This window comes from Natator depressus, chromosome 10 (assembly GCF_965152275.1).
Source record: "Natator depressus isolate rNatDep1 chromosome 10, rNatDep2.hap1, whole genome shotgun sequence".
In the NCBI taxonomy this organism is placed as follows: Eukaryota; Metazoa; Chordata; order Testudines; family Cheloniidae; genus Natator; species Natator depressus.
The window spans coordinates 55,410,089-55,427,249 of record NC_134243.1 but is presented as its reverse complement, the minus strand read 5'-3'; the positions used below and the strand labels follow the sequence as shown (position 1 = coordinate 55,427,249).

At 43.7% G+C, this 17,161-nt stretch overlaps 1 protein-coding gene across 1 annotated transcript; it reads left to right on the top strand.

The window, feature by feature from the left end:
* The first annotated feature begins 3,941 nt into the window (after positions 1-3,941).
* LARP6 (La ribonucleoprotein 6, translational regulator) lies at positions 3,942-16,890 on the top strand. Its single transcript, XM_074966228.1, has 3 exons — positions 3,942-4,531; positions 12,944-13,139; positions 14,146-16,890. The coding sequence occupies exons 1-3, from the start codon at positions 3,948-3,950 to the stop codon at positions 15,208-15,210; spliced, it is 1,845 nt and encodes a 614-aa protein (XP_074822329.1). The 5' UTR covers positions 3,942-3,947; the 3' UTR covers positions 15,211-16,890.
* Positions 16,891-17,161: the final 271 nt, after the last annotated feature.

The window sequence follows — 17,161 nt, the reverse complement described above, 5'->3', positions numbered from 1 at the left end:
GAAATTGAAGGATTTTTTCAAAGGGTAACATGAACCCCTAGGACAATGGTTCTCAACCTCTTTACCATTGTGGGCTGCATATGCAGCTCTCTATGCGTTATGTGGCCCGCATCCACGCAATATATGTACACTGTACTACCTTACTCCTGGGGGAATTCTGCAAGACCGCGTGCCCGCAGGACCCGCACCCCCACCCCACCCCCAGGCCTGAATTCCTGTGCTTCCCTGCAGAAAACAGCAGGGAAGCAAAGGGAAGCCACACGGCTTGGGGGGGGCGACGACCGGGCACAGTTTTTTGGGGAGGATTCCTCCCCGCAAACAGAGGCGAGACATGGGGGGCACACTGGGTTATGTACCACTCCTCTTCCTCTCATTTCTGCAAGTGCAGAGCTGCCCCGCCGAAGGAGATTGTGTGTGGACTATGCTCCACTGACTGCAGCTGAATGCCACCTCCTGGTCCGAGTGACAGTTATGCTCCCCTTCTATGTGCTGGGAGCCTTCCTGTTTTCTGTGCAACAGTGAGTGCCAACGGTGAGGCTGGATAAGGAAGAGCGGGGAAATGAGGGAAGTGGGCTAGGGGGTGGGGGGAAGAGGCAGTGGGAAGGAAGGGGATGGAATAGGGCAGGGGGAGGGGAATGTGGGAGGGGGGAGAGGGGGATGAGATGGGGAAGAAAACGGGAATCGCGGGGGGAAGCAGAAGTCAGGCATGTGGGGGCTCCCCACATAAAGCAGGACCATCGAACCCTTACCCTGACAAGCCCTACCCCCTTACAACTGGACCTCCCTGGATGAGCTCCCACACCCAGACCCCCATGCCACTGAGCCCCAACCAGTTGCACCTGGAACCCTCCCCATCAAGCCCCACACCCCCAGCACCCAGACTCCCCCCCGCTGAGCCCCTACACCCACCTGGATCCCCTGCAGAGTCCCATTGCCCCTGTACCTGGAACCACCCAACGAACCCCTGTACATCCAGATCTCCCACTGAGACATCCACACTCAGATTGCCCCACACAGAAACCTCTCACCCCACACCTGGATCTCCCCCCACACACTAAGCCCCTCCACACTTGGCTCCTGCTGGGCTGAGCCTGCCCACCCACAGAGGGATAGGACCCCTGGGTGTTTCTGGGGCAGGCCCAGCCCTTGCACTGTGTCAGGGTCAGGTGCAGCCTCACTGCTGAGTCCCTGTACTAGGGGAAGTAGGGGCTTCAGGGTGATCTCCCACCTCAATGCAGCCAGTGGCCTGTGCTCCCCACTGCCATGCTGGAGCCACATTTATTTATTAACAAATACAATTTGCAGAATTTTAAAATATTGTGCCCATAATTTTTAATTTTTTTGGTGCAGAATTCCCTCAGGAGTACTGTATGGCCCTGAGGATGTCACATGAGCCGTGGGTTGAGAAACACTGCCATAGGGATTAGAAATGGAAAAGTGCTCAGCTCTACCCAGAACCTCTGAGACGGTCTACCTAACCTAATTTTACTCTTGCCTAGTCACTTAATCCCACAATGCAAAGCAGTAAAAGAGACCCAAATCTGGAAGTTATCTGGCTGATTACTAAAGTGGTCATATGCTAGTCTCCAGCCAATTTCTCCTAGACTGAGGAGGCTGGCCAGCTGATTCATGGAAATGCAATGGCAAAAGTTTTATTAAAAAAATCCACACAGTGTTTCAGGGGGAAATCATAGACATTTCGTTCTTTTCCTACTTTCTGACCGACAGCCAGACTTCGGACTGATGTTGTACTGTTCAAATTTCATCTTTCAGAGAATTCTAAAGCACCTATCACCTAACTGGCAAAATGTTGGTAACTTTGTTTCTCTCCTAAATGCTGTGGTATTTGGTACACGAACCATGTATTTCAGGGGACAGGAAGTGATTGCTCCTATACACTGACTTAGTATTTCTGAAGCACTCTGGATGAAAGATACTATGTAAGTATGAAGAAAAGGAGTACTTGTGGCACTTTAGAGACTAACAGATTTATTTGACATAAGCTATGAGGTATTGTTATTTTTGCCTTTGAAGTAAAATAGTTATGATGAAAAAGTGCCATTGATATGAGTGAGTTTAGTGAAGTCCTCGAGTGTAGTACATTGGATTATCAATATAATTGTTTTTAAAGGTTTGATAAATGAGAGTTCAGGTGATATAAAATGGGAATACCACCCCCTTGCCTCACAGGAACATTGTGTTATCTATGGTATGTGTATGACCCTGCATCACTGCAGTATTAGATTTCAGAGTAGTCTCTAAGGTGCCACAAGTACTCCTTTTCTTTTTTCTTTTTGCAGTATTAGAGTGCATTTCATTCTTTAGTGTATTTTCCCTCATACCACCAGGGAAATACATTTTACAGATGGGCAAGACACAGTCAATGGAGCAACTCCCATGTTAAAGTTAAGCTGTTCAGAGCAGGTACCATGTCTATAGTCTCTCTGTAAAGCACCAGGCACATCTATGATCCTACAGTATAAAACAATAAAATGTATGCAATCATTTCTGTTTATTCATGTTTGTTATCTTCAGGCCATTTCTCAAACATTTACAACCTCAGCAGCTATTGAATAAACCATTTAAATTTTCCGGAAGATAAGACTCAAGATGGAATGTAAACAATTTAAAACAACAGACATTTTCAATATATTGAAATACTAGGAAAAGACAATGCTACTTGAGTTCCTTTAAGCTGTTCATAGTTACCATAAACTTCTTTGTATGACAGTCACATTATACTTTGGAAGCTGTGCATTGCATGCAGTGATTTCTTTATGAAGTTATTAGATGCAAAATCACATTAAGGTCTCAAAGTTGTTCACTAAGATAAATTGCATGTTGTAATATATTTAGCACATAAGAATGCAAATCAAGGAATAGATAGAAGATAATCAGAAGTCCAACTGGAATATAGTGAACCCTTATAGCTGCACTTCCCTGATGGCCCAATCACTTTCTAATTACATTTAAAAAAAATTAATTCCTACCTCTTATGGTTGCCAAGATAATCTATTTTGACCTGATGCAGCACTTTCTTCAGATAGCTGAAAATAACACCTGGGTGTGAGGTGTGAACGGATGCCAATCATCACATTGAAATGTTAACTCTGAAACCTAATGGCAACAGATAAAACAACATTAACTATTTGGCGGATAGTAATTTTGACAGAAACGTCCAGTGACTGAGTTTGAGTAGCTTGCCATCCCTCTGTCTACCCTTCTCAGCCCCAAACTGACCTTGGGATATCACATATTCCCAGGCCTGGAAGCCACTGAATGTTGCTAACTTGTAGGGCAGGCCAGCTAAATGTGAAAAATCAGGACTTTTTTTTTGTGGGGGGGGGAGGGCAGGGGATTATAGTTATGTATATAAAACAAAGCCCCTAATATCAGGAGGGTCCTGATGACATCCAGAGGTTCAATCACCCTACTAGCTTGGATGAAGGGATTTCCCAGGCCTCCTCCTGCATATACAGGAGAATTACAGAGGTTGTGACTAGGAGAAGGCTGGCAAACTGTGACTCTGCTTTAGAAGACTGCAATAACCCTTTCCTGCCCCGACAAATGAGTGAGCCCTTGTCTCATGGAAACTCACCCAGCGGAGTCCTTCGCCGACATGGGGAGAGGTCTACTCCTTCCTGAAACAGGGTGCCTACAGGAGGGAGATTCTGTCCCGAGGGTGGTGGTGCTGCCCGGATCCCACGTCCAGAGACACACCCCCCCCCCCGGCCCCTTCCTTGGGTGGGGTGAGAAGGGCCTCGCCCCACTCGCAGACTATCCCCGCCCCCACCCGGCAGCCCGGGATGGGGAGTTTGTGCCCCTCCGCCCCCTTTGCCTCGCCCAGGGCGTGCGGCTCAGCCCGGCACACCGACCGGCCCCCGGGTATAAAAGCCCTGGCGGGCAGCCCGCCCCCTCCCCTGCGCTAGGCTTACCGCGGGGCGGCCATGTACGCGCTGCTCAGCGCCTGGCTCCGCTGCCTCCTCTGTCTGCTGCTGCCCGGGAGGGCGGCGGACGGGGAGCGCTGGCCCGGCCCCCCGGCTCCCCGCGAAGGTAGGCGGGGGCCGGCCGCCCAAGAGCAGGAGGGGGCTGGAGCTGGGGGCGCCGCCGCGGCGCTGCCTGGCTCAGAGGCGCGGCGGGAGGAGAAGGCGGCGGCGGCTGCAGGCAGCCCAGCTGCATCGCTGCTCGCTAGACTCCGCCGGCTCTGGCGGGCTCTGCCCTGGCACTGGCCGCCGACGCCCCCTTCGCACCCGAGCCCCATGGCCGAGCTGCCGCCAGGGAGCCCCCAGGGCCCCGATCCGGAGCAGCCCAGGGTCGCCAGCGGGAGCGCGGAGCCGCTGGAGGACGGGCCCGGTGGCGCCCCGAGCCCGGTCGGAGAGGCAGGCGCGGGGGAGCCCGGGAGCGGCCCAGTGCGGATCCGAGTGGCCATCCCGGCGGAGGAGGAGGAGGAGGACGGCGGAGCCCCGGGTCTGACCCTGCTGGGCGGGGGCAGCTGTAGCGAGGATGACTCCGGCAGATATGGGAAATCTAGGTACAGCGCGGCCCCGGGACGTAAGCGGCGCCCGGCCCCCGGCTCGGCTGCTGTGCTGGGGAGCCCCGGACAAGCGGGGGCAGTTAGTGCCTACCTAGGGGGACCCCTCCTGCCGGCCGCGCTGCGCCCCGCGGGGCCCTGCGGCTGGGGGGGCTGCCCCGCCCCGCGGGGTGTTAGACGCGGGCGGGGGTTGCCTGGTGCTGCTCCCCCTCGGGGTGCGAGCGCCGTAGGAGACGGGTGTTCGCCCCGCCATGGGCCGGGGCGGGGGCGCTGCAAGGGGGCGGCCAGCGCCTGATGCAATGAGGGCTCGGGAGTAGCCGCTGGTCCAATCGGGAACTTGGTGTAACTCGGGATGGATGTCGCATCAGGCAGCGGCTGCCCCCGCCCCCCCGAGAGACACGCGCATTGGTGGAGACGTGTCTGGCAGGGCGCCGTCTGCGGGAGGCTTGCCTTGGGGCTGAGGCGGGGGAGGGATCCCCTGCTAATCTGGCACTTCGACGGGGAGGGGGCTGGCCTGGCGGGTCGGGTTTACTAGCGCTGGAAACCCGAGGTAGGGGAGGAGCCGCGGGCAGTGGCTGGAGGAGGTGGTGACCTCCCCCGTCCCCCCGCAGAGGTGCTGGGGTCTCCTTTCAGCTCTTTAACTCCCACTGTGATGACCTTGTCTGAACCCTGGGGGAGAGATTCCCATGCAAAACCACTATGGAAAAGCCAAACGTCTCTGAAGGAGCAGCCAGGGGACAGATTGCACTTCCCAGCTCTCTGGGTCAATCAGAGCAATGTAGGGCTGGGAGGGACCTGGAGAGGTCAGTTAATCCAGCCTCCTGCAGAGGCAGAACCTAGTAAACCCAGACCATCTTTAACAGGTGTTTGTCCAACCTGTTGTAAAAATTCTAGTGATGGGGATTCCACAACTTTCATTGGAGTTTAACTACCCTTATTGAATCCTAGAAATGCAGCCAGCCCTCCTGCTGGCTGGCAAAATCTCTGCTGTGGGGCTCTTCAGTGACTTAAAGAATGGGGGGAGGGGGAGAATCATGCACAAGTTTGGAAACTGTGGATCCAAATGATCCTTTGCTAATATATAGCAATGTGTTAATAGAGAGGGCAAATACATTTCTTTGCTGGGGAGGTTATTGGACACTAAAAGGGTGAAATACCCTTGGCTATGACTCTCCATCCTCTCCCCTCTGCAGTACTCACATAGCAAACCTCTCATATAAATCATGGATTAGGTATTTCCTTCTGAGTTGGGGGCTTTGTTAATCTGATTGGATGGGTGATGTTTACATGGCAGAGTTCACCCAGGGTTGGAGGAGAAAGGAGGATTAGAACCAATCCAGTCCTTAATGTTGCCTCAAAACACTAGAGCTACATGGTGTGGTGCTGAGATTGGAAGCTATTTCCAGAATTGTTCATTAGCACAATTAGTTTGTGTCAGTCTCCTTCTGGAGTGTGATGCAGTGGCCACTCTCAACAAGGAGTTACCCTAGAAATAAATGAATCAAAGGCCTCAAAACAGCTCAGTCCAATGGCTTTACTTCAGATGAAATCTGTAGTAATGAGCTGGGGCATTGCTGCCAGGTGGAGCACCGGATGCACTTAGTAAAACTCTCTCCTTTGGAAATTAGAAGGGCTTCTGTCTGCTACTCGTTTCTTGTCCTGACATTAAATCATCTTCTGTAATCATGAAGACTTAGGTAGATGAACTGCTTGTAGGCACAGTAATCTTCCTGTATTGTGGCTATAATGATCTTTTGAGGATTGCTCAAAAGAATGGAATAAGGTAAAGAGTGCAGGATGCACTTTTCTATACTGACCATCAAACTGCTTTTGGGAAGTATCATCTGTGCAGATTTTATTATAGATGGGAGAGAGGTCTATGGAGTTAACTGTGACCAGTTAACATGACTGACTTGGGACTAAGTGGTGGTTAAGTAGTATAACTGTTTCCGTTAGGGATGTGAGTTTTTTTATTGATAGTTCCACTAGTACACCCCTAGTGTGGAAACAGTTATACTAGTATAAAAGTGCTTCATACCAATGTAGCTTATTGTTCCCTTACAGGAATAAGCCATACCAGTATAACTCTGTGCACATAAGGGGTGAGCTGGTCTGGTTAAACACAAACAACTTTTGTTTGTAGACTATAACACTGATTTTTTCAGGATAGACAATGCCGTTGTGGGCAAGGTCTGTGGGTATGTCTTATGCTGTGTGTGTGTGTTTAAAAAAAAAGTTTACTTTAATTTAGCTGGTTATAAGACTACAAACTTGCCCTGTCTGCACTAGGATTTTTACAATGTGTTAGCTACCACATTGTAAAAACATTTCCCCTAGTATAGATGAGGCTTGTGTGAGTTGTAGGCTAATCCAATTAATCATGGGTGGAAGAAATATGTTGTCATTATTCCCTTACAGGCCACCACTACTACACTTGATGTGTAAGAGATGACTACATGTTGCAGCTATAACTCCAAGTTAGTAGGTTGCCATTTCCAGTTTGGTATTTGTCATTATAATGTGTGTGTATGTGTATATACATACACACACATAAAATAATACACATACACACACACACATATATAAAATAATATATAGTATGGGATCAATTATTTAGCTAAAATGCCAACCTGTTAATGATGTAAATACACATAGACTTGTTTAATAAAAATATACAAATAGTGTGAGCAGTATTAAAATGACTTGCACCTGTTACAGGTTCAATTGTGAGACATCTTAATGGAACTGTTGGGCTCTGCCTTGCAATGAAACCCAGACTAGTCCTTAGCTCAGTTCACCTTAGGGTCTATGTGAATGGAAAGCCAAAGGCAAATACACTGTGGGGAGATGGCAGTGGTGAAAAGTTGGTGTGTACAGGGAGGCCTATACAGTGCCAAAAACAGGCAAGGAAATGCTGTTGGCCAGAGGGACACCATAAGAGCTCTGACAACTTAAAATTCATAACTGACTAAGACCTGGTTTAAACCACTTTTTTACCAGTATAACTTCTGGTTAAGGAGGGAATGGGGGATATTATAACCAATATAGTTATACTGCTACAGCCCCTCAGTGTGAATGCATTTATACTGGTATAATCATATCCACGTTCAGGGGATTGTGCAACTTTACTGCTTAACTATACCAGTATAGTTAAAGTTGTTTTGTTGTTGACCCCCCTAAAGAAGTATGCTGTCCAATGACAAAAGAGAGAGGAATGGAGTGAAAAGGGGAATTGAGGCTCGTTTGATGCCAGGAAAGATGCAAAAAGCAGAAAGCTTTGGATTTGAATGAAGGATAACTTTTGCACTAGGAGTGATGCCTAATCAGAAATGGTATGTTGAATTATAAGACTTGATATTTCTTTAGAAGTAGAAACACAGTAATCAGATTACTGGTTAGTTATTTCTGAGCACTGGTTTGTAATCTTGTTGGAGATTTGCTTCTACCCATTAAAATGCTGTAATCTAGGATTACCACTTAGCTATTTAACTTGTGTAGAGAAAGATACCTTTGTCATAAACAAAACATAATTTAAATAGAACTAATTTAATAAGTCAGCAATCAACACACAAAAATTTTGTGTGTGCTTTTTGGTAATACAATTGAAAGCTTCTGACCACTTTTAACTGACAGCAAAATATTAATCACTTTAAATATGTACATTGACATTAGTTCCCCTCAATGCTTTATAATTATGGTAACTTGATAGTTATTAAATACATATTTAATTTTCGATTTAATAATTGATTATGGGGGACAGAATGGCTTAAAGAGACAGTCAAACCAAAATATTTCTCTTTGAATTTTTTATCTACTTTTGTTGATGGCAACACCCAAAATTACTATAAACTGAAAGGCAACTGCTCTCTGTTCTAAATCCCTATCTTTTAGTTTGTTCATTTGATAGACTTTAGAAAGTCAGTTTACTGTTTGTGTGAAACCCTTCAAAAAAAAAAATAGAATCACAAAAGTTGGCCAAGGACCACAGACAGGTTTAGTACCTGAAATCTAGTTACTTTTAAGTTAAAATTATTTTCAAGTTGACTTTCTTTAACTTCATATTGTATTTCTATTTCTAGGATGAATAGAAAGACCCCTTTAAAATACAAAGGAATACTCAAGTGTAAAAGCTGTTTGACATTAAGTTCCATCTAATATGCTAAAGGAAATTGAAGAGAGTATAGTTAAGCACTCAAAAATCAGGACATCCATAAGCTATGGCTGAGCCCATTCCTTGTGCTGATTTCTATAATCTTTAATTGCAATATCACACTCTCAATTATAGTACAATACACAGGTACACCCTCTCTGAGAACTCCAACCATGTAAGTGTTCTGGGTCTGCAGTTTACCTTTTCAAAGGGGGCACATGATAGAGGTAACAACACAGATTGCACAAGATTCCAAAAAAAAAAAAAATTGCTCTTTAACAGCAGAAGAAATGCACAGATCTGTACAAAAATTAGAAACCCTACATTAATTTCTTGTAATGTAGCAGCTGAAAACCAATTTCCTCTAGGTCAAGGCAGTGAACACCTCATTGCGGACTATTTCCAGGCAAATTGCAATATTCAATCCTCAGCTATTTTGGCTGATGGGTAGTTTAAAAAAGTTACACAAATATTTTTCTGATGTTTCCCCTCCCCTTCACAAAAACAGCTTTATTTGGTTTTGGCCAAATTTAAAAACGTTGGGGCACAGACTAAGACTGGAAATGTTTTGTGATGATATGACTGTCTGAAATAGTGCTTTAGAAAGGAAATAATTTTGCAACTTGTGAGGTGGTAATTAGTGCTGCTCCCACTACTTGGAGCCCAATCCTGAATCCATTTAAATTTATACCAAACTCCTATTGTCTTCAGTGAGTAGGGCAATGGAACCCCAGTTCAGTGCTTTTGATTTTGCTTTTATCATACAAGGCTTATTACTGTAGTGCAGAGTCACTTCCAAATGAGATTTCACTGAGGTTTGTCAAAAGGTTAGAATGTATCCAACCAGCTTAATATATTGATAATCCTATGAGCTTTGATATCCAGAGGACACATTCTGCCCACAGTGCACAGATGAATTTGGTTTCCTGTATGAGTAATCTCCAGATGAGTCACAACCTAAATAAGTTGTTTTTCAGTCTGCCCAAGCAGCTTTGACAGTCAAATCCTTTATAAAAGATATCCAAAGAAAGAGAAACACTTAATGCAAGTTGTAGACAATATACATCTATTAAGACACTTTTTTCTCACAAAAAATCCTCGTGCCCTTCTCAGATTGATTCCTGAACACCTTTTAATATTAATTTCTTTTTTTTGGTATTATGAAAATGGTGATTTCTTCAGGTTATGATCACCAGAGCTAGAGCAAGTGCAGAAAGCTGGCTGTAAATAGAAATGCCAATGTTCAGTATTTGATAGAAAATTTGAGCTAAAATTTTTTTAAAAACTTAATGTGCCAAGTGAAACAGTCTTGTCAAACAGAATTGAAAAGGTGAATGGTGTTTGAGGTGGGTAGAACTAGCAATCAGTATAGCTCAGACCAATGCATCAGGAGATGAGGTATCCTGCTTCTGGCATATATCTAATACTTGAGCGAAAAAGTAAAATAGGACCAGCTAGGATGAATTCAGTGTTTTAATATTGTGGGGGTGGTACTGACCTTTGTAAATGAAAAGGTTTTCTCTGAAGCATGAAGCTCTTCCTGGATTTTCTTCCCACATTAATCTTAACTCAGTAGTTGCAAATGTCCATGCTAATAAAATCACTTCAAAAAACCTTGATAGCTGTATGTTTTGTACTTAAATTTCCCGTTAAAATAATTCCATAGTGGTAGCTAAGTGAAGATATGGATAGAGTTAAAAATCCACATTCTAATTAGATTAACTTTCTTTATCTTTAGTGACATAGCAAAGTGAGAAATAGTCAATTATTTGGACTAGGATGCTAATAAGTCTTCCTTTCCATCCCCCTCTGATGCCCCTATCTAAAAGTAATTGTACTACAAGTTACTAGCTTTCAAACAAGAATTCTCTCTCTCTTCCCCTTGCCCTTTTCAATTGTACTTCCAACATCACCTCGCTTGCTAAAAGGGGCTTAAAATATGGAGACCTTTCTTAGAACTATTCCAGTATATTTATCCAGGGACCTGACTTTGTGTCCACAACTGAGTGAGCAATAAGTAAGTATTGTGTGCAAAATCCATTGACCCAAGTAGAACTTTTGTATACAAAACAGCCATCTTCATGTGATTAAATCTCTCTTGGTGGGTACAGACGGTGGTGCCTCAAGATTGCATCTGCAAGTGATAGGCTGTCTCAGGGCTTGTCTACACTTACATTTTATAGCGCTCTCCCTTGCTGGCTCAGGGGTGTGAAAAATCACCCTTCTGAGCACAGCAAATCTGAGCACTTTAAAGCGCTAGTGTGGACAGGCTCCGAGTCTGAGCTAATCCCCTCATGGAGCTAATCCCCGCTGCGGGAGCACTTTGAAGTTTCTAGTGTAGCCATGCCCTTAGTCAGGCAAGTGCACTATCACTGCTTGACAAACTGCCATAGCAGAGGCGCTCAAGCAGCGTTCCCTCTTACCCTAATAGTGAGCAGCCAACAAAGTGCCCCCCTGTCAAAACCCCGGGGACTCTGGAACTTGCTCCCTCCATTGTTCCACAATTGCATGAATATGATCATATTTGGAGCTTGTTGCAAAAGCCCAATCAAATTTGGGGGAAGGAAGAGGGGATGTTTTAGGGGCCTTTGCTGTTGATTTGAATTACTTGGGTAGCTGAGTTAATTTATCAATACACCTATTTTTATGGTCATTGTGATTTATGACACCAACAGCTTTTTGGGTAGGCATTTTTATTTAAATGTAAGATGTATCCAACAAGCTGTGTATTCAAGTAAATTCCAGGATGAGGCCCCACTGCAATTCAAGCTTTTAATAGATAAAACACATACCTGTACCTGGATAGCCCATGTATAATTATGTATTAAACTTCTGTGAACCTTGATAGTACTTCTAGAATGTACTCTGGGGTTGAGCTGTTTGCCCCAATGACATGTGGTAACTTAATTTGCCCAGATTTGTACTTCAAATTACAAGCATTGGGAATGGTAGAGGGACAGAGGTCCATGAGACGTGTGTGTGGCTGGATTAAGAATTACTGTTTTGGATGAGATGTCCAACAGAGGTGATGACTTGTTCACTAGAGAACTTTAGGCAAAGAGAGGTCTCTTTGGAACCTCTCTTTGGAAGGTCTCTCCTGAGGGAAGAACAAAAAAGGCACTTTAAATTATTTCCCAGAGACCTGTCTCTAAACATCCAAAGTTAATAAGATGGACACTGAACAAGAATAGATCCGGACTCAAAACCGTGGATCTGAAACTATCATCTCTAGCCTATCTTTGTTGTATGGTTAGCATATGAGTCTTCATTTGGTATGGAAATGACATTTAAAATGTGTAAAAAATATAATCCTCTTAGTCCTCTTCAATGTTTAAATGCTTGTTGGAATCCTAGCTTTAAAACATCAACTATATTTTTGCACTGCAGGTTATTAGGGCACTGTTTTCTGGCTCCTTGCTTGTTATGCAAATGTCCTCACAAGAAAAAGTCTAAAGTAATTTTTTTAGCAGCTTCAGATGGAAAAGGGAAGCAATGATAGATAAAATAAGCTTTGCATAACACCAAACATTGGTGCTCCTACATCTTATTTTGTTAGAAGCTGGCTGAAGACTTGGACTTGTGGTGTAGTGTTTGTGAACTGCTGAAGTACATGACTTATTGTTCTGCGAAATCTGCTCTTGCAGTGAGCTGAGGACTTTGGCTCCTTAGGCTGACTGGAAAGATGCCATCTCTGAACAGGCATCCTGCTGCACAGGGAGAACTGACTGAACCTACTCATTGTTTATCAAATAATTTGACAAGAGTCTGCTTTTGCTCAGGTGCCCACATGGTTCTGTGAGTTAATGCATGTTGCCTTTCACTCTGAGTTGGTGGTTTAGTTGTTTAGGTCACAAGTGAAAATTAGATTGTCCCCATAGGCACAGTTGTTGTTTTCTGTTCAGAGGAGTAAACTGTTGTGATGGAACTTGCATCTGCTTCAAATCAGTATTCTTAGTTTCTCATTTAACAGCCTGTTCTCCCCATTCCTGTCCTCAAATTCATGTTTGATGTTACATTTATACAGTGGAGATGATGGAATCAGATAAGATTCATTGTCAAACAAAGCTCAGTGCTGGAGTTGACGGGTGGGTTAATACTGCTTAGTTTAGTGAATCAAATATATTATATTTCTAGCACAGCATTCTCTAAACAAGTATCTGCAGTTTGCCAACTTGCTTTTCATTAGCTTTATCAGTATAAAGCAAGACTGCAATGACCAGACTAAGATCCGTTTATAAAATGACTTCATTGTCTTGTTCTAGTGGTGGGGAGAATGATGGTGAGGACTTCGACCAGGACTGGAAACCTCCAGATAACGAGCTGATCCAGAAGCTTATAACACAGGTTGAATATTATTTCTCAGATGAGAACCTTGAGAAAGATGCCTTCCTCTTAAAGCATGTGAGAAGAAATAAGATGGGCTATGTCAGTGTTAAGCTACTCACTTCTTTCAAAAAGGTAGGTTCATTTCTGAGGGGCCTTTAAATCTACTCTATCCAACTTAATGAGCTATTGAACAGATAGGGCACATTGGTTTTGGCCAGTCTGAAGGGTTGATGCAGTTAACATCCTACTGTTACATTTGTTCTTTGCTTCTAAAATGTTGCATAAATAATCAGACAAAACTTCTTGATTTGCCCAAGAAATTGTGTAAGTCCCTCAAGCCTAAGGGAGAGTGAAATTTAGAAAAAGCATCCCTTTCTTGGATCCTACCAAGCAAGATCTTAACCTATCTCCCCCCCCCCCCACCCCCGAGAAACTCCTAGCTTTAGGGGGGAGACTTTTAAAATTACATGGTAGATATATTTTTTTTTTTGAGCCAGCACCATCCTGATGAGAGATCAATGTCTTTTGACCTTTGCAGACTTAAGAACTTGGCTGTACAGTTTGGTCCAATAGCTATAGTGCCCTGAGAGTCAGGACTTGTGGGTCCTAGGCCTTATATTTTGATATTCTGAAAGGCACTATGGAAGTGCCTCTTTTAACTATTAAGGGTAGGGACTCTGTTTGTTAGTTTTCTAAAATTAAGCACAAAAATGAGGTAATGGGACACAGGGGGAGGCTACCTGTTTGGAATTGGATGCAGCAGGCAAAGCAACTGTTGAATATGCAGCATAAGCATGCCTCTGTGATGAGATGGGAGTATAAAGATTCTAAGAACTCTTGAAGAGCCATAGAAATAATGACTTGTTTAGTCTGGGTAAGTCTGCAGTTGGTGATGACTTTGATCTCCAATCATGTAAAAGGAACAGGAAGTTCACAACATCGTACTGATGATCACAATGACAGTAGGGAAACATTTTTAAACCTACTTTCTGTTCAGGAGGGATACTATATAAGACTTTGGCTGATCTTTCATTTGAAATCCAACCCTGTATCAGTCTCAGGTTTTCAGTAGCTGTAGAGAACTATAGTTCTGGTGGTTTTAATGAGCTGCATTAAAGTGTAACCCTTTTTCTTCAAGGTAAAACATCTTACCAGAGACTGGAGAATCACAGCCTATGCTTTGAAGTATTCAGACATTCTTGAGCTGAATGAAGATAGCAGAAAGGTTAGAAGAAATACCCCAGTTCCAGTGTTTGCTAGTGAGACCCTGCCTAGCAAGATGCTGCTTGTGTATGATATCCACTTGATTTCTGAGCTACAGGTTCTGAGCCAGGATCAAGAAAATGGATGCATGCAAGAAAAGATGATGGAGCATCTTCTCAAGACCTTTGTTACTTTTGGTGTAATCTCATCCGTTCGCATTCTCAAACCTGGTAAGGATCTTCCACCTGATGTCAAGAGATTCAGTAATCGATACACCCAAGTTGGAACAAAGGAATGTGCAATAATAGAGTTTGAAGAAGTAGATGCAGCAATTAAAGCTCATGAAATCATGTGTATTGAAAAGAATAATGAAATTGGCATGAAAGTTACCCTGATAGGTATGAAGCCTCCAAAGAAAAAAGTTGTGAAAGACAAGAACCATGAGGAAGATCCCAGCAAGTCTCTCAACAAAATTAAATCCCTGAATAAGAGAGTTGAGGAACTTCAGTATGTTGGGGATGAATCATCAGCAAACAGCTCTTCTGATCCAGAGAGTAATCCTACATCTCCACTGTCTGGACGCAAGACTTCCAGCAAGTTGAGCCCTACCACCTATCAGAACAACCACCTGAGCCCTAATGTTTCACCTAGGTCAAGCCCCTGGAATAGCCCATCTTCTCTGCGCAAAGTGTCCAAAAAGTCTCCGCTTGCTGAAGATGGCAAACTTAACCCTAGTACTAGCCCTGAAATCTCAAGGAAATGTGCAGATTACTCTTCAGATAGCAGTATTACTCCTTCTAGCAGCCCATGGGTTCAGAGGAGAAGACAAGCTCAAACTGTAACCCAAGAACAAAGTCCAGTAAGTAGCCCAATGCTTGCCCGGAAAATACAAAATGCAGATGGGTTACCTGTAGGAGTATTGCGGTTACCCAAAGGTCCTGATGGTACTAAGGGATTCCATAATGGATGCGAAAGGAATAAACCTATGAAGAATGAATAAATCTTGGGTATTTTTCTTTTAAAACAAGTTTCACAAATCAATTTATTTTTGTTCAAGCCTGGTAAAAAGACTAGCACTTAAGTGACTGAATGAAGTCAGTATTTAATTTTTAAAGGTTTTGTATTCATGTAGAGACTCATTTGTATATTTGTATTTGCACTTAATCTGCATTATTTTTATATATTTTTTTTGTTTGAGAGCTGAACATTGAAATGTTACTTTTTTTTTATGCCAGGTATTTAAAACAATTTATGTAACTGCATATTTGTGCAAAGCTATGATTCTGAACAGCAGTGTGTAAACACTTGATAATATTTAGCTGTTGTACCACAGCATTTCAAAGCAATACATCACCAGTCTGTTTATTAAGAGGTTTGAAGGCTTCCTATTTTTAGTATGTTGAAAGGAGCACTAAGCTGTAATGTCATGTCAGACACTTCGCTAAACTTGTTTGCTTAAACTTCCAAAGATCCTATATAATAGGACCAAACTGTGTATTTTCTGTGATGTGAATAAAAAAATGCTGAGTAATGAAGACTGTTTTCTAGGTATCAGATTCTAATGTTCAAAGTGATCAGATAAAGACTAAAGGTTCTAAAGTTTGTGACCGTCTAAACCAAATTGTTTAAACGCATGTTTCCTATAGAGCAGGCTAAACAGTTTTCTTTGGAATATGGAATACCTACATCTTTCAACCCTGTCTGGCCCAGGTTTAGGTCTCAAGTTTCACATGACTTGCTCTACCTACTGTGCGAGGACATCATGTGTATATGCCAAGTGACCAGTGCAGTTTAGAGTGAATCCTGCATGTGAGCTAGGCCTTATATTAATGAATATAGGCAACCTGAGGGCTAGTCTACGCTAGAATCTCTACAGTGGTGCAGCTGTACTGATGTAGTTGTATCACTGTATTCCATGCTGACAGAAGAGAGCTCTCCTGTCGGCATCACTCCACCTCCCCAAGCAGCAGTAGCTATGTCAGCGGGACAGCTTCTCCTGCCATCCACATTGTCCACACCAGCACTTAGATCTGTGTAACTTGCATCGCTTTTCCATGCCTGGGAGTGACTTACATTACACTGAAGTAAGCACTGGTGTGTACAAGCCCTAAGTTTAGCTCATTAAGAACATGGCTCTCAGAAATTTTTATCTTCAAAAAGAGTCCAGACAGCAAAGCCATAAGCATTCAGTATATTTGAACAAAGGTGGTGTGCATGTTTTGTTTTGTTTTCCCTAAGTACATATCAATACCTAGAATATTTCCTCAGGATTGCACAGGTATGGGCACACAGAGTGTTCACTTTTTTTAACGCCATTGCAGCTGGCAGAAGTCCAGATTAGATGAATCACTTCATCTGTGGCCATGCATGTATTTCTAAGAGGCTTTTGTTTTGTGCTCTTTTTTACCTGGTGGTTCTCTTGGGACTGAGAGGCCAGACAGAAATCCATCTTCTCCAACCCATCCTAATCCAAGTCTCCAATATTGCAACCAGTATAGGTAAGCCAAGCAAGGCGGATTAGTTTCTCTTTTGTTTTGTGTGAATTTTCCCTGTGTTCAGAGGGAGGTTTATTCCTGTTTTCTGTAACTTTAAGGTTTTGCCCAGAGGGGGATCCTCTGTGTTGAATCTGAATACCCTGTAAAGTATTTTCCATCCTGATGTTAGAGATGATTTTTACTTTTTTTTTAAATAAAACCCTTCTTTTAAGAACCTGACTGATTTTTCCACTGTTCCAAGATCCCGGGGTTTGGGTCTTTGATGATTTTGTAACTAATTGGTTAGGATATTATTCTCAAGCCTCCCCAGGAAAGGGGATGTGTAGGGCTTGGGGGGATATTTTGGGGGAAGACATCTCCAAGTGGTCTCTTTCCCTGTTCTTTGTTTAAAATGCTTGGTGGTGGCAGCATACTGTTCAAGGACAAGGCAAAATTTGTACCTTGGGGAAGTTTTTA